This window comes from Carassius gibelio, chromosome A22 (genome assembly GCF_023724105.1).
Source record: "Carassius gibelio isolate Cgi1373 ecotype wild population from Czech Republic chromosome A22, carGib1.2-hapl.c, whole genome shotgun sequence".
Taxonomy (NCBI): Eukaryota; Metazoa; Chordata; class Actinopteri; order Cypriniformes; family Cyprinidae; genus Carassius; species Carassius gibelio.
The window spans coordinates 12,252,325-12,280,208 of record NC_068392.1 but is presented as its reverse complement, the minus strand read 5'-3'; the positions used below and the strand labels follow the sequence as shown (position 1 = coordinate 12,280,208).

The following is a 27,884-nucleotide window of genomic DNA, read 5'->3' as shown; positions in this document are numbered from 1 at the left end:
TGACTATCTTGTTATCGAAGGAAGAATAAATGGAAGAAATGCCTCATAACTGTGAAAAGAGAGATTAAAACGCAATATAAACATTAACGTTACCCCTCGGATTCACAGGACAGTCTCAAACTAAAATGAACATTTAAGCTGTCTTAACTAAAAATATATTGTACTGGCACATCTTAAATACACCAATAAAGTTCTTATGGCAGTTTTATATAAGTTATTTAAATATCCTGATTTAACCTAGGCCTAGTCCTGGCTTAAGCTAAGCTCTGTCTGTGAAACACTGTCTCTAAGTTCAATCTTGGGAGTTGTACAAGAATGAAACAATGTTGTTCTTCCCATCAGGTATCTACATACATTTAAATTACTTTATGGTCTAAAATGAACAGTCATGCCACCTCACTGCAAAACTCCAGGTCAGCTGTGTGTCATGTGGGTTAACTGAAACCTCTTCTGAGGAGGATCACAGGTACACTGAAAAATTTCATGTAAACCCTTACGTCAGATACCCCTTATAAAGACTAACTTTAATGTTTGCTCTTCACAGAAAAGTTGTCAATGACAAGCCTGACAATACCCAAAGGCCAGCTCTTTTTACATTAAACCAGGTACAGTATGTATAAGTGTATGTATTAATATGTTTTCATCCCATGTTGTATTTGCCATAATTACAAGATTCCAACTTGGAAAAATAATGAATGGCCTTGTAGAACTCATAATTACCATCTCTAATCTGGGAATTTTCTGAGAGCTTCTACTTGTTTCACGTAACTGTACCTGACTGCTGCAGATTAATTTAGGTGTCGATAGTGTTGCCATAGAAATGCACAGTTCCCTATCTGTCGGTCAGTACTAGTTATGTTGAACGACATATGGGGTCTCACTTGGGAGGCCAATCATCTCTGAGTTTAAGAGAAAATGCCAATGAAAATTGGCTAGTGGATTTAACATACCTGTGCCATAGTATATCAAATTAATAGTGATCAAAACTCACAGTAGTTTCTCGATAACTGTCTGTATAAACTTACAACATTTGCATGGACCCCCAGACCAAGGCCAGTTAATAGTTTTTTGTATTTCTTCCATTTACGAATAATCACACCAAGCTACTTTCTGATGTTCTTGTAGCCCATTCAAGTCTTGTGCATATCTACAATATTGTTTCTAACATCTTTGACAGCTCATGGTATCCTATGAAAGCTTTGGTCATGCAAATAGTGGTGTGAGAAGTTGGAATGGAAGAGATATATTTCGTAGACAGGTGTCTTATACAGTAACCCTAACAAGCTGACATTAGGAGTAACTTCTTAAAGTGGCAGGACTAATCTGTGTTCCACATGGGCACATAAGTTGAACATGATTTCACCAAGTACAACATGTTCCTGGATCAACATCCTTGTTGATCCTGGAACAACATTCCAATCAACCAGTCAGAATCGAAGGATCATTTTCAAGAAATATATGTTTTAGGCAGGGTTAGGTGCTGACAAAATTGGTCCAGTTTACAAAAAAAAAAGTGTCTGCAGGTGTTATTGCCGAACCTATTGCGATGATTTTTAATGTGAGCTTAACTAGTATTTTTTTCCACTGTCTTGGAAATCAGGTATGTTTATGCCACTATTAAAGAGGGAAGAACCTTCTGGTTTAAATAATTATCGCCCTATTTCTAGACTACCGGTTTGACTCCGTTACAACTCACCAATTCCAAAACAACTTGAGTAAAAGTCTTAGAGCTTCTGATTTTAATAATACTTAACTATTTTACTTATACTAAATATAGGCTCAAAGATGCACTATAGTCAAAGAGACATGCCAGTGAAAAACAACAGTTGATTTGTGAGGAGGGCAATCAATTTATGTTCTAAAACCTATAAAACTGCACACCTCAAAACAATTAAATAAAATACAAATAAAAAGAGGCCCGATTTAAAATGTATTCATTGCTTCTGCCGAGACTCTGTTAGCACATGCAAACCATATACAAATAAAGTTAACGACCTTTGAGTTTAACATGTCAGTGTTTACCAAGTCCACACTGTCAGATCCAGTAAATGACATTCGACTTTTAATGTTATAAACAACAACAGTTTTCATTGTGAGACAAGGAGAACCAGCAGGTCATCTAGAAGATAAGAGCAATTTAAGCAAAGACAGATATGTGTCAAACACTTCTTCTGTCTTTTGTTTGTCAGTTCAACAGATTGCTCAATTCTAATGAACACATTTCACAATGCCATGGTTAAATATATTTTGCAATGCTTGTACTATTGTAATGTTTGAAGACTTGAAAGTGTTGTGACTCTTCTTTCATCTCACTCAATTCTAATGAAACAGATACATTCATCACATAATGTTCTTCTTGAATCAATATATAAAAAATAAGAACCAGTTAAAAACATCTAACAGGATTACACAGTTAATATGGCAGTTACTTTAGAATCTGGCTTTTGACTCAAGAAGTTTCACTTCTCTAAGGTTTTTTTTTTTTTTTTTTTTTTTTTTTGGTGTGTCCAAATAACAAAGATGGTTTGCCGCATCAGATAAGTTTTATTTATATATTTTCTGAAGTATTGCTTGTGCTCAGAGAGGTCTGGCATAAGAAATACATTCTTTTGACACTTGTAAATGATTTACTTGTTGATCCACAGCAGACAAGAGACTCACCAGAAACAAAGTATTTGTGAACTGAGCTCAGAATGAGAGATCCTGTAAAACTCCTCGGCTTCGGCTTTTTGTTGTTTTTCTTAAATTGTACCCAATGTCAAGGCAAGTGATTTTGTTGTAGTTGGCACTATTAATTTACATTTCTTTTTCATTTAGATTTAACTGACTTCAGTATAAATGTTATATTATATGCATTTACCAAAACATTTAACTGTACATTCATGTGGCTTTATAGATTGTTGACTACTTGTGCATTTATTATACAAAAAACAGTTATGTCTTTTTTGTATGTTCTTCACAGAATGTTTTCGAGAGAACATTGAATATGAAAACACAGAACCAGTTGAGAAAGCTTCATACGCTGATGATCAAACAGTGAAAGTGAACTGCATGACAGGTTATACTGGCTTTTATAAATTAAAATGTGAAAAAGGAGAATGGAAAAAAACCATTGGGCGACCATGTGCAAGTAAGAGAACTGTCAATACTAATAACATAGTTATTAAATCAATGTTACCATGTAAAGTAAAACTTCTTTGATTTCTGCAGAGAAAAAATGTAATCATCCAGGCGACACACCAAATGGTGATTTTGAACTCACAGAGGGGACAGAGTTTGTTTTTGGAGCAACAGTGGTGTATAAGTGCAACAAAGGGTAAATATTCTTATGCTCTTTTTATTATCTTTTATCAAATGAAATTTATACTTAGCTCTTGAGTTTGATAGTCCTTATACTTGTAAAAACATTGTGTTCACAGGTATGAAATGGCAAGCAGAATCAATCAGCGTACCTGCAGAGCTCAAGGATGGGACAACACTGTCCCTGTCTGTGAGGGTAAGATTTACCAAAGTCACTGTCTCCATCATAGAATAGTGACTCATAAGCTAGAAGAGAATGAAAATTAAAAAGATTTATTGATGTATTATTGAGTGACTGGTCTCTGTTGGTTTCTTTATTTTTCTTTATTTTCATATTCAGTGGTGAAATGTCCAGCCATCCGCACAGATGAGGAGGTGACTGCGTCGGGTAACACAGAGGAGGGAAGTTATGGTGATGTTATTCGCTTCGAGTGTGTATCTTCTGACAAAATGATAGACGGAAGTAGTGAAATTCACTGCGAAGAGACGGGAAAATGGAGTGCCGTTGTTCCAAAGTGCAAAGGTTCATTTCATTTCATTTCATTTATATATATATATTCACCCAAATATCACAGATGTCTCCACATTTTTTATTATTGTTTCTCTCACTTTTCATACAGACATAACATGTACAGCACCTGTCATACCAAATGGAAATGTTGTTGATAAACAGCCAGAATACAAGAAAGGTGCCCCATTAAACTACAAATGCGATGAAACTTTCAAGCCCAGAGAGGGAATCCCCAAATGTGCTAAATTTGGCTGGACTCTGAGACCAGAATGTGATGGTAATCCACCAGTGTTACATAATAAACTGTTCATATGGGAAATAATACTCAAATACTTTCATAATGAAAAAAAAAAAAAAACCTTGGTAGGGTCACACATAAACTATAATATAGTAAAAAAAAATAGTCATTAACCTTAAATGAAAATTGTCAACTTCAAAAACAAAACTAAAAATTAAGTTGTCAATCAACTGAATATGGCTAAAGTGACTTTACATTTAAAAAAATGGTTTAATCTTAGTTTGACTTTTATTTTAACTTCAAGTTCGAGCTTGATGAATAAGGTCCCAGTGTGTTGTTTTTTTAGATTTTAATGTTAAAGGTTTTTTTTTTTTATCAAATTATAGTTTTTTAATCAAATTATCAAATTATCATAATCAAATTAATGTGTGTGTGTATATATATATATATATATATATATATATATATATATATATATATATATATATATATATATCTTGATGCTTCATTTCTTACCTTTAGTTCTGATTATGTCTTGTACAGAAGTAAACTGTGTGCTGAAGTCAACCACATTTGGAGTAAAAATTATAATTCCATATGGAAAAACTATTTTCAGAGCTAGAGAAAGTGTGGATATCACCTGCTCTGAAAAACACTGGTTGTTTGGTACAAAAGAAACCAAAAAAAGGTTTACATGCAAAGATAATGGAGAGTGGGACAATGAGCCTGTTTGTGCAGGTAAGATTATAGAGAAACATTTCTGGATTTGGTGATTAATTTATTGCATGTTATTAAAGCATGTGAATCATGTTTCAGAGATAACATGTGATGATCCACGTGACCAGCTTGTGTCTAGACCATACTACTGGAGAACAATGAAATTAGGAGAAAAACAATCTTACACTTGTGTGAATGGTTATCGTGGAACAGAAGCAGAAGCCACATGTACACGAGACGGATGGACACCAAAACCACTGTGTACTGGTGTGTTCTGCTGTAGAATATTACAATCTTTGCTACTAACATAATACAACATTTTAAATTGTGTTGATGTTTTTTTTTTCTTTTTTTAGAAATAGTGTGTGCAGCACCTAACATTCCAAATGCAGATATTGTGGGACTTCAAAGATCAAACTATAAAATTAATTCAAGAATACAATATAAATGTCGCTCTGGATTTGAACCAGAAGAGTCTGTACAAATCACCTGTGATCGCGAGGGCCAGTGGAGAGGCATAAAGCAATGCACTGGTATCTTACAGTTTATTGACATGTTGCCTCTAATTCCATTGAATGTGGTGAAACAATACTTTTTGATATATCAATCAAATTATGTATCTGGCATTCATGATTTTTTATTAGTTTGATGGATGTTTTACAGAAATGTGTGCAGCACCCACCATCACAAATGCAGAGATTGAGCGAGGTCATAGATCATACTATAGAATCTATTCAAATATACAATATAAATGTCGCTCTGGATTTGAACCAGAGAAGCCTGTACAAATCACCTGTGATCGCGAGGGCCAGTGGAGAGACATACAGCAATGCACAAGTATGTTACAGTTTATTGACATGTTGCCTCTAATTCCATTGAATATAGTGAAACAATAATTTTTAAAATATCCAATCATATTATGTATCTGTGCATTCATGTTTTTTTATTAGTTTGATGGATGTTTTACAGAAATGTGTGCAACACCCACCATCACAAATGCAGAGATTGAGGGAGGTCATAAATCATACTATAAAATCTATTCAAATATACAATATAAATGTCATCCTGGATTTGAACCAGAGGAGTTTGTACAAATCACCTGTGATCACGAGGGCCAGTGGAGAGGCATAAAGCAATGCTCTGGTATCTTACAGTTAATTGGCATGTTGCCTCTAATTCCATTGAATGTGGTGAAACAAATTTTTTTTATATATCCAATCAAATTATGTATCTGTGCATTGATGATTTTTTTATTAGTTTGATGGATGTTTTACAGAAATGTGTGCAGCACCCAACATCACAAATGCAGAGATCGAGGGACCTCAGAGATCATACTATAGAATCAATTCAAGTATACAATATAATTGTCATCCAGGATTTGAACCAGAGGAGTCTGTACAAATCACCTGTGAATCCCAGGGCCACTGGACAAGCATACCGCAATGCTCTGGTATGTTACATTTTATTGACTTTTTTTTCCCTTTAATTTCATTGAATATCGTGGTACAGCTTGATTCATTAATCAATTAATTAATCACATATCTGCACTCAAAAACATATTAAATCAGAATTTTGAAATTGTTTTCTCACAGAAATGCTGTGTCCTAATCTATCCGTGGAAAATGGGTTCATATACATCGACCCCTCCAACAAGAAAGAAATCTTATACTCCTGCGACCCGGGTTATAAACCATTCACTGGGAACTGGTGGGATTCAGTTACATGTAGAAAAGGATCTCTGTCTGGCGAGGCTCGCTGCATCCGTGAGTTTTATTACAGTCTCAGGAGTTTGATGAATGATAGTGTACTGAAAAGTGCTTCCTGTCATTGGTCTTTACAGGGAAGGAAGAATGTGGTGCTCTTCCCAGTGTTCACCATGGAAAACTAACCCTTCGTGATCAAGACACTGCTGATGTGGAATGTGATCCAGGGTTCATGTCAACTGAACACTCCATAAAATGCACCAATGGTAGATGGGAGAAACCAGTGTGTAAGGGTGAGTGTTTCAAACTCTTATTACATGTTTATAATAGGATTAGCTACTAAAATCAGTTTTATTGAAGTTCATGAATTTCATTGCATTATTATTATTTGTTTTTCGAGGCTGTGGCCTTCCTCCAAGTGTGGAAAATGCAGTCATAACATCTAAACCTGAAGAATTTTATGTTAATGGATCTAACGTAACATATGCATGCCGAACTTCATACTTAATCATTGGAGAAAGTAAGGTTTTCTGTCGCAGTGGGACATGGGAAGAAACACCAACATGCCAAGGTGAAGTTTTTAAAGTCTTTTAAAACTTCTTACAGATTTTAAAATATAATTAATGTAGGGGAAAATCAAGAGAGAAAGATATTTAGAAAATGTATGTCTCCTTGTGGAAAACAAACACTTTTAAAAACAAAAATTGTGTGAAATGACCATTTTAACCAGTAGATGGAAGCAGATGATCACTTATTAGCTGAGCTGCCATTTCCACTCCTTAGGTCTTTTCACATCTTGCTTTAATGCTTACTATAAAATGACTGTGATAACAAATGCATATATTTCTATTATATACATAAGTTTGAAGTATTTGAAGGTCAGGAAGTCACAAAGCCTCATGTCATTAAATAATAATAATAATAAAAATAAACCAGCCTAGACCCCAAAAGCCAGTTAATTCTTAAACATTTTAACTAGTTAACAACAAATTCAATTAGTAAATTATTAGTGCTTTAATAATTAAATATTAATGCATTAAATGCCTTTTAATAGATTTAATTTAAAAGCAATAAAAAGACAGCTTTTTATCACAAGACATTCACAGTTAAAATTTTTTATAAATTTTATATCCAGAATGATCTGTCTCCTGCAAAAGACAAAGCATTAAATCTAGTTTCACACATTTTTTATGCTTCATTTCTTGCCTTTAGTTCTGATTAATTATGTTTTGTACAGAAGTAACCTGTGAGCTGAACTCAACCATGTTTGGAATACAAAAGATCAAGCCAAAGGAAAACCTTTTCAGAGCTGGAGAAAGTGTGGAGATCACCTGCCCTGAAAAACATTGGTTCTTTTTCACAAAAGAAAGGAGCAAATCATTTACATGCAAAGATGATGGAGAGTGGGACTATGAGCCAGTTTGTGAAGGTAAGATTACATTTCTATATATGGTGATGAATTTATTGCATGTTATTAAAAGCATGTGAATCTTGTTTTAGATATTACATGTGAATTTAACATTTCCAGAATGTCTATTATTTCTTATTATTAGTTTTTCATTAAACTCTCAAACCCCCTGAATTTCTTTTAGGAACCCTATTTTGGGAAACATTGACGTTGCCTAATATTTAATGTACTTTATGTTTTTAATAACAACAAATGGAATATATTTTCATTTTCTTTGCATTTTTATATTGATATGGTACAAGGTTATAGGCCACTATTTAAATCAATGTGATAAACGAGTTAGGTCAAAAGTAATCAAAAAGTAGTCTGGTTATTATATTACCTAAAATGTGTAATGTAGGCAGAGCTCTGATGCAATATTTATATAGGCAGAGGCAGAGCAAGATACTTCACCTCGTCATCTAGCACATTGTGATTGGGTTTACGCGGTCAATTCAGCACCATTTTACTATTTCTAGATAAAGTGAATAGCACGTCAAACGAGCTCAGGGTAATTTATTGCAATGATCTATCAGCGTTATTTCCTCTAATATTTTTATCAAGAAATGTGCTCCCAAACTTCATGAAAGCCCTTCGTGCTAAAGCACCATTAAGAGTGACAGATGTGTGTTATTTTAACAACAGTAGTAGAAACACAAGCAAGCATCAAAACAATGCATACTTTTTGATAAAACACTGCAGAAAACAATAATGCTGCAAATATATCTGATCGTTCAAACCAGGTTTGTGACAAGAATTTTTTTTTTTCATTTCCATTTAGCATTAATCAGCATGTTAACAGCATACACATAAAATAAACATAATTGTTATAATTGGGAAAATTATTTGTAGATGGCAAGGAAAGACACAAAACCTTGAAATTACTAGATAACTTTGTTTTCTGCTCATGATGAGAGCATCCTGATTATCACGTACATCGTTTTTTGCATGTTTTAGTAGATACTTATTTTGGCAAAATACAAAAATGGTTCAAGAGGAAAAATCCAGTATATTTTCTTTCACATGGTCTTCTGCCTTACATGTGCAAATGCAACAATAATAATAGCTTGATAAAACATCTGATCTCACCTTTAAATATTTATATCAAGTTGTGGTCAACTGATAAAAGGTTTTTATCAGGAAAAATTATCAGATGTCACTGCAGCTTTGGCTCTTGTTTGTTTTCTTTTACAAAGTATACATGATGCCCAGATAGAAATGTATATGTATTGTCTGGACTTCTGGTGGGAAGGAAATATAGAGACTGAATCTCTTAAAACTTAAATTGAATTCCCCTGCCCCTGTCTAGGGCATTATCAACAATTATATGCTTACTATAAAATGACTGTGATAACAAATGCATATATTTCTATTGTATACATAAGTGTGAAGTATTTGAAGGTCAGGAAGTCACAAAGCCTCATGTCATTAAATAATAATAATAATAAATAAAAAAAAGCCTAGACCCCAACCGCCAGTTTATTCTTAAACATTTAACTAGTTAACAACAAATTAAAATAGTAAATTATTAGTGCTTTAATAATTAAATAATAATGCATTAAATGCATTTTAATAGATTTAATTTAAAAAGCAATAAAAAGACACCTTTTTATCACAAGACATTCACAGTTAAAAAAAATATATATATTTTTATCCAGAATGATCTGTCTCCTGCAAAAGACAAAGCATTAAATCTAGTTTCACACATTTTTTATGCTTCATTTCTTGCCTTTAGTTCTGATTAATTATGTCTTGTGCTAAAGTTGCCTGTGAGCTGAACTCAACCATGTTTGGAATACAAAAGATCAAGCCAAAGGAAAACCTTTTCAGAGCTGGAGAAAGTGTGGAGATCACCTGCTCTGAAAAACATTGGTTCTTTTTCACAAAAGAAAGGAGAAAATCATTTACATGCAAAGATGATGGAGAGTGGGACTATGAGCCTGTTTGTACAGGTAAGATTACATTTCTGTATTTGGTGATGAATTTATTGCATGTTATTAAAAGCATGTGAATCTTGTTTTAGATATTACATGTGAATTTAAAATTTCAAGAATGTCTAATATTTATTCATATTAGTTTTTCATTAAACTCTCAAACCCCCTGAATTTCTTTTAGGAACCCCATTTTGGGAAACATTGACGTTGCCTAATATTTAATGTACTTTATGTTTTTAATAACAACAAATGGAATATATTTTCATTTTCTTTGCATTTTTATATTGATATGGTACAAGGTTATAGGCCACTATTTAAATCAATGTGATAAACGAGTTAGGTCAAAAGTAATCAAAAAGTAGTCTGGTTATTATATTACCTAAAATGTGTAATGTAGGCAGAGCTCTGATGCAATATTTATATAGGCAGAGGCAGAGCAAGATACTTCACCTCGTCATCTAGCACATTGTGATTGGGTTTACGCGGTCAATTCAGCACCATTTTACTATTTCTAGATAAAGTGAATAGCACGTCAACCGAGCTCAGGGTAATTTATTGCAATGATCTATCAGCGTTATATCCTCTAATATTTTTATCAAGAAATGTGCTTCCAAACTTCATGAAAGCCCTTCGTGCTAAAGCACCATTAAGAGTGACAGATGTGTGTTATTTTAACAACAGTAGTAGAAACACAAGCAAGCATCAAAACAATGGATACTTTTTGATAAAACACTGCAGAAAACAATAATGCTGCAAATATATCTGATCGCTCAAACCAGGTTTGTGACAAGACATTTTTTTTCCATTTACATTTAGCATTAATCAGCATGTTAACAGCATACACATAAAATAAACATAATTGTTATAATTGGGAAAATTATTTGTAGATGGCAAGGAAAGACACCAAACCTTGAAATTACTAGATAACTTTGTTTTCTGCTAATGATGAGAGCATCCTGATTATCACGTTCAGCGTTTTTTGCATGTTTTAGTAGATACTTATTTTAGCAAAATATAAAAATATTTTCTTTCACATGGTCTTTTGCCTTACATGTGCAAATGCAACAATAATAATAGCTTGATAAAACATCTGATCTTACCATTAAATATTTATATCAAGTTGTGGTCAACTGATAAAAGGTTTTTATCAGGAAAAATTACCAGATGTCACTGCAGCTTTGGCTCTGAGGACTCACTTTTGATGCTCATCTTGACCGTTTTTTGTTTGTTTGTTTGTTTGTTTGTTTTCTTTTACAAAGTATACATGATCCCCAGATAGAAATGTATATGTATTGTCCGGACTTCTGGTGGGAAGGAAATATAGAGACTGAATCTCTTAAAACTTAAATTGAATTCCCCTGCCCCTGTCTAGGGCGTTATCAACAAATTCCATATTTGCAGTGCAGAGGTGACACAAAAGCAGAATCAGAAGTGGTATTAATATATATACACTGCATTTAAAATTTATTGTATAAAGCTAGTTTTGTGTGTGTTTTTAAAGTACTTTACAGATTAAACTAAAACCACCAGTAGATGGTGGCACTTCTTAATGAGTGAGTCATTCAGTCAACCAATGCTTTCAAATTGTTTTAATGAAAAATTGGGTTCTCCTGAAATGTGACACATTACAGTCATATCTAGGCTCAGTAGACTGACACATCATGAAGCTCTGTTGAAGGATGTCTCTAACTGAAGGATCTTTAGTAGGCAGTCTTCGTTTTACACCCTTCATTCGGTCTGTTTTATAGGATGCATTGAGTGTAACCTTCACTTCTTACAGTCAGCCACAAAACTAAACACATTCCATTTCTAAAGAAAATAGTAATAATAATAATATTGTTGTATGAAAATATATTGCTGAAAATGAATCAACACTGATCTTTTTTTAGTTTCATTATGTCATGCAAGAAATTTATATTTATATTTATATTTATATTTATATTTATATATATATATATATATAAAGTGTGTCACGGACAGTGTTGCCACACTAACTTAGTTACTTTACAGATTACTTGATTTTAAAAGTAACTAAGTTACTTTACAAGTTACTTTATTAGTTACATTCAGCAGCTGCCGACAACATAAAAATGACAACCGGTTTTGCCAACACTCACTTTATTGGAATTGTATTTTTAACAGTAACATCCACAATCTATCTCCTGACAAAGTTGAACTTAAAAATTATTTTCTGAAAAAATACGTTTTTACAAAAAATAAAGGCAGTCTTTCTTGACTTAACATAAATACTATTAAAATATTTAATATTAAAATATTAGATTTCTCTCTATCACTGAATACTCCTCCTTCATGTAAGAAAAAAAAGCTGTTCTTTGAGGCAGCGCGGCATTGACAGTGGTAGGGATCTTGTTTATTATGGCATGAAATGAGGGCCAGTCAACCGTATTTAATTGCATTTCCTCCACAACAAACTGCCCGACTAACTTCTTCAACTCTCCCCCACTTACTGGTTTTGCACCGAAGTCCAGCTTTTGTTGTTTTGGTGGTCGGGGACCTCCTGCTCCTTGCTTCTCATCACCTGGTGTGACTTTGACTGTGCAGTGCTGCGACTCCAAATGTTTTTTTCAAATTCGACGTAGTGTTTTTGTAGCTAGATAACACTTTATCGCCGCCAGCACAGAGTGTACAACGGACCTTAATGTTGTCATCTTAAGCTGACACAAACTCAAAATAGTGACTATCTCCATCTAGAAAACACACATCTCTCGCCTCCTCCATTGTTTACGTTTGTGTCGCTGCGTGGCACGTACACATGTCGTGAACTTCATGCATGCTGAAAACGTGACTTGTCACATACGTGACTTCACTCCCCGAGATGCAAGAAGAAATAAATATTTTTATTAAGGAAAATGACAAAAATAGTAACGCACAGTGACTTGGTTAAGTAACTTTAATCTGATTACTGGTTTGGAAATAGTAATGCGTTAGATTACTCATTACTGAAAAAAGTGGTCAGATTAGAATAACGCGTTTCTAAGTAACGCGTTACCGGCATCACTGGTCACGGAGTCACCAGTAACACCTGCCACACCAATCACCCGACTCTGCCCATCCGCTCATTATCACCAGATTACTGAAGTCACCACACCTGCACCCACTCATCACTGCCACTTCTTAAGCCCACACATCTTTTCACTCTCTGTCTGGTCTTCGTCAGAGAATCACCGACTCTACTCTCTGTGCTACTCTTGGAATCATCTGAATACCTGAACGTCTGATCATCCTGCTTACCTACCACCATCTGTCATCCGTGTCCTGTCAGTTCCTCCTGTGTCCACCCTTCGTCTGTACAGCAAGTATCCTCAAGTCATCCTCTTAACATCCCACTCAGCTCAACTATTCCTCTGCAAGATTGTGTGATCCCATCTTCTGTCTCCATAATTCCAATAAACATCTACTTACCTGCATACCCTGTTGTCTCTCTCTTCTCTCCGTGACAGAAGACCAGACCGACTGTATGCAAAGAGCCGTTGGATTGGAAGAGGACCCTTCACGGGTCTCTCTCCCCGAGCAAGCTGGCGATCCACCACTTCCACCTCATCTTCACTCTCCTTCAATGCCTGCCTCTCACAGTCCCATGGCCCGACCTGCAACGTACACCGGTGAGGCGGAGGGTTGCAGCGGGTTTCTACTACAATGTTGACTCTACTTTGAGATGCAAGTACATGCCTTCCCTACTGATCGTACTAAGATCGCCTATTTGATCTCCCTCCTCTCTGGTCCCGCCCTCCAATGGGCTCAGTCAATCTGGGAAGCAAATGGCCCCCTCACTCGCTCATGGGAGGCTTTCGCCACCCACTTCAAAGAAGTTTTTGGCCTCAATACCTCTGCTCTCTCCATCCATGATCAGTTGTACCGCCTTCGTCAAGGAAAGTTGACCATGAGTGAATATGCTTTACGTTTCCGCACTCTAGTCTCCAACTGTGGATGGAATGAAACTGCGCTTATCACCTGCTTTTGTCAAGGATTGAATCCTACCATCCGCCATCAAGTGGCAGTTTATGATGATGTCATCGGCTTAGAGAACTTCATTCAGCGTACCATTCGCATCTCTCAACGTCTCACCGCCTGTGCGCTGGACCAACCCGCTGCGCACCCTCTGCCTCCCACACCATCTATAAACCTTCCAGCACCTGAGCATATGCAAATCGACTCATACCATCTCACTGCAGTAGAACATCAACGACGCATTCACAATGGCCTCTGCCTCTACTGCGGTTCCGAAGGACATCTCATTTTGCAGTGCCCAGTGAGACCACCACGCCCAGCAGTGAGTACAATCCAGACTCCTCCTATGATATCACCATTATCACGTACTCCAGTCATGATAGTGACCCTTTCCCACTATGTTTTAACGTATGCCCTCATTGACACCGGCTCCTCAGGGAACTTCATCTCCCACAAACTCCTCAAGAAGCTCAGTCTCCCGAGGAGAAGGATCACAAAGGAGTTATCCACACCATCTTGGGTAAACCGCTGGGCCGTGGTCAAGTCTGTCATCAATCCCCCATAGTCTCACTACGCATTGGATGTCTTCATCAGGAGGAGATTTCATTTCTGGTGCTGGAAGGGTCCACCGCGGATATCATCCTGGGACGCCCGTGAATGTCAGAACACTCCCTGCAAGTCAACTGGACCACTGGGTAAATAATGCAATGGGGTGAATCCTGCTCTTTATCTTGTCTACTACCTGTCATCAAGATCTGTCGTCATAAACCCTCTCCTGATGATTCCCCCTCTTCCTCTCTTCACCTCAACTCAACCTCAATCGAAAGTCCAGAATCCAGCCATCCAACAGAGATTCCCCTTGAGTACCGGGCGTTCCAGGAAGTGTTCAGCATACAACAAGCGACACAGTTACCACCTCATCGGCCATGGGACTGCGCCATTGACCTGTTGCCTGGAGCCACACCACTCAAGGGCCGAATCTATCCACTGTCCATCCCGGAGCAGAAGGCCATGGATGAGTGTTCCACTTCCCCTGCTGCATCCAGCTTTTTTTTGTGGGAAAGAAGGACGGAAGCTTGAGGCCGTGCATTGACTACCGTGCACTCAATGAACAAACGGTCAAATTCCGCTATCCCCTTCCTCTGGTCCCAACCGCTCTGCAACAACTACGTGGAGCTAAAATCTTCACCAAACTGGATCTCAGAAGTGCATACAATCTCATACGCATCCGAAGAGGCGACGAGTGGAAAACTGCTTTCATTACTCCATCAGGGCACTATGAATATCTTGTTATGCCCTACGGGCTGTCCAACTCTCCATTTGATCTGTGAGTTTCTGCATCAATTCGTGATCGTTTATATTGATGACATCTTAATCTTCTCCAAGAGCTTAACTGAACATCATCACCACGTCTGTCAAGTCCTGCAAAGACTCAGAGATCATCAGTTTTTCCTGAAGTTGGAAAAGTGTGAGTTCCACCGTACCACTGTTCACTTCCTCGGCTATGTCATCAGCCCACAAGGGATCCAAATGGACCAGAGGAAGGTGGACACCATCATGAACTGGTCACAACCCACCACCGTCAAAGACCTCCAGAGATTCTTAAGATTTGCAAACTTCTACCGTCATTTTATTCATCAATACAGTATCATCAGTTCACCTCTCTCCTCAAGGATCTTCCCAAGTCTCTGTCCTGGAACCCAGCTGCCACTCAAGCCTTCTGTTCGGCTCACATCCTGGTCCATCCCAATCCGGACCTCCCCTTCATGGTCGAAGTGGACGCCTCATCGACCGGGGTGGGAGCTATTCTATCACAGCAGCAGGGGAAGCCTCCAGTACTCCATCCATGTGCCTTCTATTCCAAGAAACTGTCCACGGCGGAGCGTAATTATGACATCGGTAATCGGGAACTTCTGGCTATCAAGATGGCTTTCGAAGAATGGAGTCACTGGCTGGAGGGAGCACACCATCAAGTCGAAGTCATTACGGACCACCGTAACCTCAAATATCTCCAAGAAGCCAAATGTCTAAATCCTCGCCAAGCCCGATGGGCCCTCTTCTTCACTCGTTTCAACTTCCGAGTTACATATCGACCAGGAGGCAAGAACCTTAAAGCAGACGCCCTCTCCCGTCTTCATGCGCCTGAGCCCGAAGTATCACCTCCAGAAGCTATACTCCCTCCAGCCATTATCGTTAGTCCCATCGAATGGTCAATGGAGGATCGTATCCGGGAAGCCACCTGTTCCGAGCCAGCTCTGCCGGGAGGTCCAGAGGGAAGGATATATGTTTCATCATCACTACGCCTGTCCATCATAGACTCAGTTCACACGTCTCCGGGCTCTGGACATCCAGGCAGCCGGCAAACCCTCTCGCTCCTTCGTAACCGGTTCTGGTGGCCCACCATCATGCAGGATGTCTCCCAGTACGTTCGTGGATGCTCAGTCTGTGCCATCTCCAATACTCCACGACGACTCCCCGCAGGGAAGCTGAAGCCACTGCCCATACCACGTCGTCCATGGTCCATTCTGGGCGTCGACTTAATGACCGATCTCCCACCTTCAGGTACACACACTGGTATCCTAGTCGTGGTTGACCGCTTCTCCAAGGCATGCAAACTCATCCCATTAAAAGGTCTTCCCACTGCCTTTGAAACTGCCAACCTACTATTCCACCATGTATTCTGTCACTTTGGTCTACCAGAAGACATTCAGATAGAGGTCCCCAATTCATCTCCCGAGTCTGGCATGCTTTCTTCAGATTACTCGGAGTCTCAGTCAGCCTATCTTCGGGGTACCATCCTCAATCCAACGGTCAGACTGAGCGCAAGATTCAGGAGATCGGAAGATACCTGCGAACCTACTGCCACCAGAGCCAAGGCAGCTGGAACTGCTTCCTCCCATGGGCCGAGTATGCACAGAACTCAGTACGCCAAGACACCACCGGTTTAACACCGTTTCAGTGCATACTCGGGTACCAGCCTCCTCTCTTTCCCTGGTCAGGAGAGCCGTCAGAAGTCCCAGCGGTCAACACCTGGTTCGAAGCGAGTGAGAAGGTATGGGACTCAGCACAAATCCATCTCCAGCGAGCAGTGCGAAGACACCAGAGCCAGGCTGACACCAAGAGAGGAGATACACCCCAGTACCAACCTGGTCAAAAGTTCTGGCTCTCCACCAGAGACATCCGTCTTCGCCTGCCCTGTCGAAAGCTGAGTCCCCGCTATATAGGTCCCTTCACCATCGAGAGGCAGGTCAACGAGGTCACCTACCATCTTCAACTACCTGCATACTCTGTCTCTCTCTTCTGTCCGTGACAAAGTGAAGGCATTATGTTTTAATAATGCAGAACCACTGGAAGACCACAGATGGTTGTCATTACCTGTACTGTAAGTGTTCCACATTGTGAGTTAATCACTCTTATATGAGACTAAATTTCACTCTAGGTGAGACCACAGACCAATAAATTGTTAGATTTTAGATTGTTAGTTTGTTAGATTGTTTTAATTGTTAGAGGTTGAGAATAAGTTTACCACAGATGTTTTCACTCGTCTACACTTGAACATTGAGAAGCTGCTTCCTTCACTAGTGGACAGGAATAAGACATACACTGCAATCTCACTTTAGTGAATGCAGACAACGTAATTAATAATCATGAGCCCAACAGCTTATTAGACCATAGAGAATTTCTTATTATTATCAGTAGTACAATTAATAGTTGTAGTGTTATATATATATATATATATATATATATATATATATATATATATACAGTATTGTTCAAAATAATAGCAGTACAATGTGACTAACCAGAATAATCAAGGTTTTTCGTATATTTTTTTATTGCTACGTGGCAAACAAGTTACCAGTAGGTTCAGTAGATTCTCAGAAAACAAATGAGACCCAGCATTCATGATATGCACGCTCTTAAGGCTGTGCAATTGGGCAATTAGTTGAATTAGTTGAAAGGGGCGTGTTCAAAAAAATAGCAGTGTGGCATTCAATCACTGAGGTCATCAATTTTGTGAAGAAACAGGTGTGAATCAGGTGGCCCCTATTTAAGGATGAAGCCAACACTTGTTGAACATGCATTTGAAAGCTGAGGAAAATGGGTCGTTCAAGACATTGTTCAGAAGAACAGCGTACTTTGATTAAAAAGTTGATTAGAGAGGGGAAAACCTATAAAGAGGTGCAAAAAATGATAAGCTGTTCAGCTAAAATGATCTCCAATGCCTTAAAATGGAGAGCAAAACCAGAGAGACGTGGAAGAAAATGGAAGACAACCATCAAAATGGATAGAAGAATAACCAGAATGGCAAAGGCTCAGCCAATGATCACCTCCAGGATGATCAAAGACAGTCTGGAGTTACCTGTAAGTACTGTGACAGTTAGAAGACGTCTGTGTGAAGCTAATCTTTTTTCAAGAATCCCCCGCAAAGTCCCTCTGTTAAAAAAAAGGCATGTGCAGAAGAGGTTACAATTAGCCAAAGAACACATCAACTGGCCTAAAGAGAAATGGAGGAACATTTTGTGGACTGATGAGAGTAAAATTGTTCTTTTTGGGTCCAAGGGCCACAGGCAGTTTGTGAGACGACCCCCAAACTCTGAATTCAAGCCACAGTACACAGTGAAGACAGTGAAGCATGGAGGTGCAAGCATCATGATATGGGCATGTTTCTCCTACTATGGTGTTGGGCCTATTTATCGCATACCAGGGATCATGGATCAGTTTGCATATGTTAAAATACTTGAAGAGGTCATGTTGCCCTATGCTGAAGAGGACATGCCCTTGAAATGGTTGTTTCATCAAGACAATGACCCAAAACACACTAGTAAACGGGCAAAGTCTTGGTTCCAAACCAACAAAATTAATGTTATGGAGTGGCCAGCCCAATCTCCAGACCTTAATCCAATTGAGAACTTGTGGGGTGATATCAAAAATGCTGTTTCTGAAGCAAAACCAAGAAATGTGAATGAATTGTGGAATGTTGTTAAAGAATCATGGAGTGGAATAACAGCTGAGAGGTGCCACAAGTTGGTTGACTCCATGCCACACAGATGTCAAGCAGTTTTAAAAAACTGTGGTCATACAACAATATATATTAGTTTAGTGATTCACAGGATTGCTAAATCCCAGAAAAAAAAAATGTTTGTACAAAATAGTTTTGAGTTTGTACAGTCAAAGGTAGACACTGCTATTTTTTTGAACACACCCCTTTCAACTAATTGCCCAATTGCACAGCCTTAAGAGCGTGCATATCATGAATGCTGGGTCTTGTTTGTTTTCTGACAATCTACTGAACCTACTGGTAACTTGTTTGCCACGTAGCAATAAAAAATATACTAAAAACCTTGATTATTCTGGTTAGTCACATTGTACTGCTATTATTTTGAACAATACTGTATATATATATATATATATATATATATATATATATGTATGTATGTATATTAGTGCTGTCAAAATTAGCGCATTAACGCATTCGATTAATTTGAAATATTTAACGCGTTAAAAAAAAATAACGCAATTAACGCGGTTGCAGTTTTTTTTATCTCCAGTTGTGGCCTATGTGTGTTCATCGTGCAAAGAAATATGGATAAGACCAAGGAAGGACTTTTAGACGGAAAGTTTCAGTATAAAACTCTGCCGGATTACTCTTCAGTCTGCCACAAGAAACATTACTCTTCATTCAGTCTGCCACAAGAAACAGCAACATTAAAATCATGAACTCAAATGTCATTGTTTAAAAAAAAAAAAAAAACAATGACTGTAACAGTGCGTAAATCAGACCTTTCTATAACGCTAACGTTAATAAGCTTAAACAAAAAAAACGAAATAATTGTGTAGCGGAGTATTTTTTGTACACAGTGCCGCGAACTGTCAATCACCCCTGTACGCGTGCATCACTGTCCTCCTCGCAGCTGCAGCAACTTGCGCTCTCTCTCTTCATCAAGCTTTAAAACAAAAAGGGGATAAAAAGATCATATTGTCTTTGTGCATAGGCTATAGATTAATTAGATAAATGAATATCTAAATTTGTGCCTTGCCATCTACAGTATTTTTTTAGAACTTAGAAAAAAGATGCTGCAGCCAATGAACAGCCAGCGGGGGCTGCAGGACGACTCAACCTCCGCAGACAGTTTTTAATGTTTATCAGACAATAAATACTCAAGATTTTGCTTTAGTATAACTCACAACGAGTTTCACACACCTTCTCCGGCCACGTTGAGTTGTTGACACTTAACAGTGGGAAAAGCGACACATGCGCTATTCACTTGTATAACTTAAGGGTGAATGGGTAATGTAGTTTCTGCTCTGGGTGGGATGAATTAGGAAGCTTGCATTGTGAAGGGCACTCTGAAAATCGGCAGTGCAGGTAAAAGATTAAAACCTCTATTAAAACAGATGTCCAAATGAGCGTACCGGTACACTACAAGCACGTTCTGAGCGCACGGAGAGGTGGCGGTACGCTCAAGAGCTATATTTGGAAGTGGCAGTACTGAGTACCGGTGCGTACCGGCCCACTTAAAGCACTGGCAATGACTATACTTTGGAATTTTGTTGCAGTCCACTTCAACATGGAAATCATTTTTGTTTTTTATTGGCATTGATTGTTTTGAAATTCAAATGGTACTTACATGCCTGTGTTTTTATTTCTGTAATAAATATGGCTTTCAAGCCAACAGTTAATTTGGAGGATATTGATGGTTTATTGCAGGTATGTTGTTTACATGAGAAAATCTGTGTTACAAGTTAAACAAAAATTCCAATAAACAATCATATTTTGAATTTAAATAGTTTCTTTGTCTTGAGTTTACATTAATTATTTACATTTTACATTTACATAACCAAAAAGTTTCAGTCTTTTAATTGCGATTAATCGCGATTAATCGTGATTAATTTTAAAAAATTGTGCGATTAATTAGTTATTTTTTTTAATCGATTGACAGTACTAATATATATATATATATTATTGTTAGATTTTTGTTACAGAAACACTGAATTATCAATAATGTCACACATTACTACCACATATTAAAATAAATGCTTGATTGACTGATAAAGTTTTGTTATGCTTTCAACTGTATTGCAACACTTTGTATATATTTGTATATACTTTTTTTGCATATTGCTCAAAAACATTTTGCATTATGTTAGATAACATTATTTTATATATTTAACTGCTAAATATTGTTGCATAAGTAAGATTGAGTTAATATGTAATACATTCTATTTTATATTATCTTATATTTTGATGCATTTATTACATATTTTATTTTTTTATAATTTTTGTTTTTATATTGATACATAAAATGCCGCACAGTAATCAAAAGAATCGGTTGACATAATGAATCAAACTTCCCAATACTTTAGTAACAGTGAGGATCTGTAATGCTGCTTGCGCAATACCATGTAACAAAAAATGTGATTGTTATGCTAAACCACATTGGAAGTTGGTAGCACATTACTCCTTAACACTAGATCAGATAAAGCATAAATGCTTCTGAGTGGATAAATATGTGTCCAATTGTTTGCTTTCTCTAGAGATAACATGTCCTCCACCACAGAATGCAACAGAAGACTTAAAAATTAGGAGCCAACTTGATCCCGAGGGTCCATACAAACCCGGACAAAAATTATATTTTTCATGCACTGGAAAAGGCCTCAATTTAAAAGGACCAAAACAAATTGCCTGTCGGATGGATGGAAAATGGAGCAACCATTTGCCTACATGTGAAGGTAAACACAGGGAAAGTAAATGTTTCTGACTGGCTAAAGATAGATCTGATAGAAAATGGAGCAGCCCTTTTCCTAAATGCATCAGTAAGGTTGCAGGTTTACTCAGTCGAGTTTTATTAGCAGTGTCTATAAGCATCACTATTGCTCACATTAAAGTAGATTCTGAAGTTCGGTACAAAACTTATCAGCACACAAGTTCCTCTTCAGGAACTCGAGCTGCGTCAAAGCGCTTTTGGGGAACGCGCCCAGCGTGCGCGACTCTGAATATTGTGTGAAATCAGACCAATGGAAGAGCGTGACGTCACCGGCGGAGTGACGTAAGCGACCAGGAAGCTATAAAAGCACGTGCCACGCAGCTGGCATCAGCTTCGCATCTCTCAGCAAGCGCTCTGTGTGTGAATGTCAAACTGTTTGTCTGTGAGTCTTATTTACTGTTGTCTGTCCAGTTTAAGAGCTCCTAGGCATGCCAAAGAGCAAGGCGAAAGTCAAACACATTGACACTGGCGATTCCAAATCGCGTTATAGGCTGTGTGTTCCTCCCTGCCCAAGATATATAACGGGTGGGGATACACACAGCCTTTGCGTGGTTTGCCTGGGTTCGAAGCACGCTGAGTCGGCTCTCGTGGGGGCCGACTGCCCGCACTGTGAGTGTATGTCGGTGCGGCTGCTTCGTTCCCGGAGGGCCCTCTTCGAGGACGGGGCCTTCGCCAGCGTTCCCCGCGGTGCTGGTCCCGCTTCTGCTGAGGCAGAACGGCGGCTGCACTCGTGGGGTTCGCAAGTGGATCTGGTGGAGGGAATGGAGACGGGCCAGTCCCTATCTCCTTCCACTTCTGCTAGATCTGGCACCCAATCCCTAGAGTCGGAAGCACGCTCAGCAGTTCCTTCCACTCAGGGAGAGGGGTCGACGCTCCGCCTCTCTTCCTCCGAGGAGGTTGACGTGGAGTCGCTCGACAGGGATTCGCCACCCCACTCGCCGCAGTATGAGGAGCTCTTGGAGGTGGTTACTCGTGCGGTGGCCAAATTAAACATCGATTGGCCGGCCGAGAAAACAGCTGAACCGCAGAGAAGCAAGCTTGATGAACGCTTCCTGCGCGCGAGTCAGCCACCTCCCAGCCGGGGCCTGCCATTCTTTCCCGACCTGCATGAAGAGATCGCCAGGTCGTGGAAACGTCCATTCTCGGCCCGTCTCTACATCCCCTCGTCAGACTACTATGGGAACGTAGTGGGGATGGGAGATCACGGTTATAGAGCGATGCCCCGGGTGGAACAGACGCACGCGAGCTATCTGTCCCCTGGCACGGCATCGTCTCTAAAGGCCCCGGCATTGCCCTCAAAGCCACTCAGAGCAACATCGACTTTGGTGGGCAAAGGGTATGCGGCTGCAGGTCAGGCTGGTGTGTGGCTGCACACCATGGCGGTGTTACAGGCGTACCAAGCCGACCTGCTGAAGGAGCTAGACGAGGGAGAGGAGATCAAATCCCACGATATATCAGAGCTAAGAAGGACCGCTGATCTCTCCCTCCGCACCACCAAAGAGACCGCTCGAGCGATTGGGCGGTCCATGGCAGCTATGGTGGCCGCGGAGAGGCACTTATGGTTGACCCTGTCCGATATGAAAGAGCGGAACAGGGTCTGCCTCATGGACGCCCCAATCCTGCCGACTGGCCTGTTCGGCGACGCAGTCAATTCTGTCGTCGACAGGTTTCAGGAGGACCGCAAACAAGCGGCGGCGTTCCATAAGTTCCTCCCTCGTCGCTCCCTTGGGGCATCTGGGCGGGAGATGCCCCAGCCGCACCCTAGCTCCTCGTACCGCGAGGCCCAAAAACAGAGCATCGCCTCTCGGGACTTCCCAGCCCAAACAAGATCTTAGGGCAGTTATCGAAGCTAAGAAGTAGTCCTCGGCCAAGAAACCCTGACGCCAAGAGCCCAGGGTTTCAGAGGGCAGCCTCTGCTGGGGTAGAGCGGTACACACCGCAGTACACGGTGCCCGTCTCACCTCAGGGCCCTCTGGGGGCCGGTCTGCCAACCCTGTCAGTGTTCCAGGGCGCAGCAGGTCCCAGCGAGCATCGCTCTCAGTATCTTCCGCCCGTGCGCGTAGCGGGGCTGAGACGCTCGCCGCCCCTGCGGGGGTCTCTTACACCAGAGATCAGTCTCGAGAGACTGATTCCCTTAGTAGATTATTTAGCAGCGTAGAAACTACTGCCAAATGTATCTCGATGGGTCCTGCACACAGTAGAAAAAGGCTACCGCATTCAGTTCGGCTCCGTGGCGCCAGTATTCAATGGGGTCGTTCAGACAATAGTCGGCCTCAGGCAGGGTCTGGTTATGGAACAGGAAGTGAAAACCCTATTAGAGAAGGAGGCCATCGAGGTGGTCCCTCCTCAAGACAGGGAGTCCGGATTTTACAGCCGGTATTTCATAGTTCCAAAGAAGGATGGGGGGCTGCGTCCGATTATAGACTTGAGGGTTTTAAATCGTTCAGTTATGAGACTAAACTTCAGAATGCTCACAATCAAGCATGTTGTAGCTTACCAATATCGAGTACTTCCCTTCGGCCCTGCACTCTCACCCCGCACGTTCACAAAATGTGTAGACGCGGCTCTGGTCCCCCTGCGCATGCAGGGCATCCGCATTCTCAACTATATCGATGATTGGTTGATCTTAGCTCAGTCAGAGCAGGCTGCGGTTCGGCATCGAGATGTCGTCCTCGCACATATGGGGGTGCTGGGTTTGAGACTGAACGCCAAGAAGAGTGTGCTTTCTCCGGTTCAGAGAACCACCTATCTAGGCGTAGTATGAGATTCGACCACGATGCAGGCACGATTGTCCCCTGCTTGTATCGAGTCAATCCGCATATCAGTCGAGAGAGTCAAAGAAGGCCAGTCACTCACTGTCAAACAATTTCAGAGATTGTTGGGTCTGATGGCAGCTGCGTCTAGCGTGATACCTCTTGGCCTGCTGTACATGAGCCCCCTACAGTGGTGGCTCAAGACCAAGGGATTTTCCCCAAGGGGCAATCTACTTCGCACTATCAAGGTCACGCGGCGCTGCCTACATGCCTTAGACATGTGGAAGAAACCTTGGTTCTTGAAAAAAGGCCCGGTGCTGGGAGCTCTTTGTCGCCGTGTAACGCTAACGACAGATGCATCACTTGCTGGGGTGCAGTCATGAGTGGCCACCCTGCCCGTGGTCTGTGGAGTGATCGCCATCAAACATGGCATATCAATTGTCTAGAAATGCTAGCAGTTTTTCGTGCATTGAAGCACTTCCTCCCAGACCATGTGTTGGTGCGCACCGACAACACATCGGTGGTCTCTTATATCAACCAACAGGGAGGTCTGCGTTCGCGCCCTTTGTACAAGCTGGCGCACTAGATACTGGTGTGGTCCCAGAGCAAACTCCTCTCATTAAGAGCAGTATATATTCCTGGGAAACAAAATGTGGGAGCAGACATACTGTCGAGGCAGGGGCCGAGGCCCGGGGAATGGAGACTTCACCCACAAGTAGTGAAGAAGATATGGAGAGTATTTGGCAGGGCTCAAGCAGACCTATTTGCATCTCAAGAGACGTCACAATGCCCCCTTTGGTTCTCTCTAGTTCATCCAGCTCCTCTGGGACTGGACGCTATGGTACAGACCTGGCCGAGGCTTCGTCTGTAAGCATTTCCCCCTATTGCTCTGCTCCCGGGAGTTCTGGCGAGAGTGCGCCGGGACCGGGTCCGTCTGTTGTTAGTAGCCCCGTTCTGGCCGGGCTGAGTATGGTTCTCAGATCTAGTCTCGCTCCTCGACGGCTCTCCGTGGGAGATACCGATCAGGACAGACCTACTCTCGCAGGCACAGGGTATGATAATTCACCCTCGCCCGGAGTTGTGGAAGCTGTGGGTGTGGCCCCTGAGGGGGCACAACTGTTAGCAGCCGGTCTCTCAACTGAGGTTGTTGAGACCCTTCTCCAATCCAGAGCTCCCTCAACGAGGAAACTGTACGCCCTGAGGTGGAAACTCTTCACCTCATGGTGCAGAGACCGCCGGTTAGACCCAGCAAACTGCCCGATTGGTACAGTTCTGGAGTTTTTACAGGCTAGGCTCTCTGCAGGGTTGACCCACTCCACGTTGAAGGTCTACGTGGCGGCTATTGTGGCCTACCGTGCCCTTCTCGATGGCCAGTCTCTGGGAAGACACCCCCTAGTTACACGTTTCCTCCGCGGTGCGCTGAGGCTGAAACCTCCAGTACGGTCCCGTATTCCCCCGTGGGACTTGGTTGTGGTGTTAGAGGCGATGTGCAAAACCCCATTTGAACCGATTCAAGATATCTCAGACAGACATCTCACACTCAAAACCTCCTTTCTGTTGGCTATCACCTCTCTGCGGAGAGTAGGAGACCTTCAGGCCCTCTCTGTGGCCCCTACTTATCTTGAGTTTGCACCAGGCATGACTAAAGCGTTCATATACCCTCGAGCGGGATATGTTCCTAAGGTTCCCTCTGTTACACCACAACCTGTAGTGCTGCAGGCCTTCTGTCCTCCTCCCTTTCGGGAGCCCGACCAGGCGAAGCTAAATTCTATGTGTCCAGTTCGAGCGCTGGACGCATACGCCCACAGAGCTGCCCTGTGGAGAAAGACCGATCAATTGCTTGTACGCTACGGTCCCCCCAAGAGGGGTTTTCCTGCTTCTAAGCAGACTATTAGTCGTTGGATAGTCGAGGCTATCAACGCTTCCTATGAGTCCTCTGGTCGTCCCCCACTGTCGGGAGCCAAGGCTCACTCTACTCGGGGTATGGCGGCCTCGTCTCTTCCATTGGTCTGATTTCACACGATATTCAGAGTCGCGCACGCTGGGCGCGTTCCCCAAAAGTGCTTTGACGCAGCGTCTCGTTCCCTCGATGAACTAGGGTTACATACGTAACCTAGAGACGTTTCTCTTCACTTGAGTCAAGAAGCAGACAACTAGCAACCACCCAGAACAACCTAACAACAGCACAAAACAACCTATAAACTAGCACTGAGGTGACAAGTTTGCATGGACAAACAAACAACAAATTTTCTAATTTCTAATTTAGTTTTTATTATAACATATCACATTATATCATGTATGTATATCATATAATTATATCATATCATATTCTGAATATCTCCTTTGCATAGTCTTTTTCTGAAACATTTTATTTAAATTACCTCACTACTAAACTATTAAACACACTACTAAACACATCATGATGTAATTTTGTAGTTTAAAGGGTTAGTTCGCCCAAAAATGAAAATTATGTCATTAATAACTCACCCTTATGCTGTTCCAAACATGTAAGACCTCCTTTTATCTTCGGGAACATAGTTTAAGATATTTTAGATTTAGTCCGAGAGCTCTCGTCCCTCCATTGAAGCTGTGTGTACGGTATACTGTCCATGTCCAGAAAGGTAAGAGAAACATCATCAAAGTAGTCCATGTGACATCATAGGGTCCGTTGGAATTTTTTGAAGCATCGAAAATACATTTTGGTCCAAAAATAGCAAAAACGACGACTTTATTCAGCATTGTCTTCTCTTCCGTGTCTGTTGTGAGAGAGAGTTCAAATCAAAGCAGGATATTCGGTTCGCGAACAAATCATTCAGTTCACCAAATCGAACTGAATCGTTTTAAACGATTCGCGTCTCTAATACGCATTAATCCACAAATGACTTAAGCTGTTCACTTTTTTTAATGTGGCTGACAAACAAACAAATATCCCGGAGTAATGCATGCACTCAAACAGTACACTGACTGAACTGCTGTGATGAACACCGAGCCGAGCCAGATAACGAACAATAGACTGACTCGTTCACGTTAAAAAAAGTTAACAGCTTTATTCATTTGTGGATTAATGAGCAATACAGACGCGAACCGTTTAAAATGGTTCAGTTCGATTTGGTAAACTGAATTATTCGTTCGCGAACCGGATATCCAGACTGTTTTGATTTGAACTATCTCTCACAACAGACACAGAAGAGAAGACAATGCTGAATAAAGTCGTCGTTTTTGCTATTTTTGGACCAAAATGTATTTTCGATGCTTCAAAAAATTCTAACTGACCCTCTGATGTCACATGGACTACGTTGATGTTTTTCTTACCTTTCTGGACATGGATAGTATACCGTACACACAGTTTCAATGGAGGGACTGAGAGCTCTCGGACTAAATCTAAAATATCTTAAACTGTGTTCCGAAGATAAAAGGAGGTCTTACATGTTTGGAACAGCATAAGGGTGAGTTATTAATGACATAATTTTCATTTTTGGGTGAACTAACCCTTTAAGTTGTAGGTTGTGATGTTTAGTTAATGAATGTATATTGAGACGCTGA

At 40.5% G+C, this 27,884-nt stretch overlaps 1 protein-coding gene across 22 annotated transcripts in view; it reads left to right on the top strand.

Moving 5' to 3' along the window:
- LOC127943228 (complement factor H) overlaps positions 1–27,884 on the top strand; it is a 123,093-nt gene that overhangs the window by 42,364 nt on the left and 52,845 nt on the right. For 8 of the 22 annotated variants that reach the window (XM_052539542.1, XM_052539536.1, XM_052539531.1 and 5 more), the window contains 7 exons: positions 4,866–5,033; positions 5,123–5,299; positions 5,430–5,603; positions 5,736–5,956; positions 6,024–6,216; positions 6,359–6,529; positions 6,607–6,762. In XM_052539542.1, coding sequence (XP_052395502.1) covers positions 4,866–5,033; positions 5,123–5,299; positions 5,430–5,603; positions 5,736–5,956; positions 6,024–6,216; positions 6,359–6,529; positions 6,607–6,762 — 1,260 coding nt within the window. Of the gene's footprint in view, positions 1–2,596; positions 2,764–2,962; positions 3,131–3,210; positions 3,317–3,419; positions 3,497–3,640; positions 3,824–3,920; positions 4,089–4,592; positions 4,788–4,865; positions 5,034–5,122; positions 5,300–5,429; positions 5,604–5,735; positions 5,957–6,023; positions 6,217–6,358; positions 6,530–6,606; positions 6,763–6,869; positions 7,041–7,706; positions 7,899–9,679; positions 9,869–21,358; positions 21,554–27,884 lie in introns of those variants that run through there. The other 14 variants (XM_052539538.1, XM_052539543.1, XM_052539523.1 and 11 more) reach the window with 12 other exon arrangements.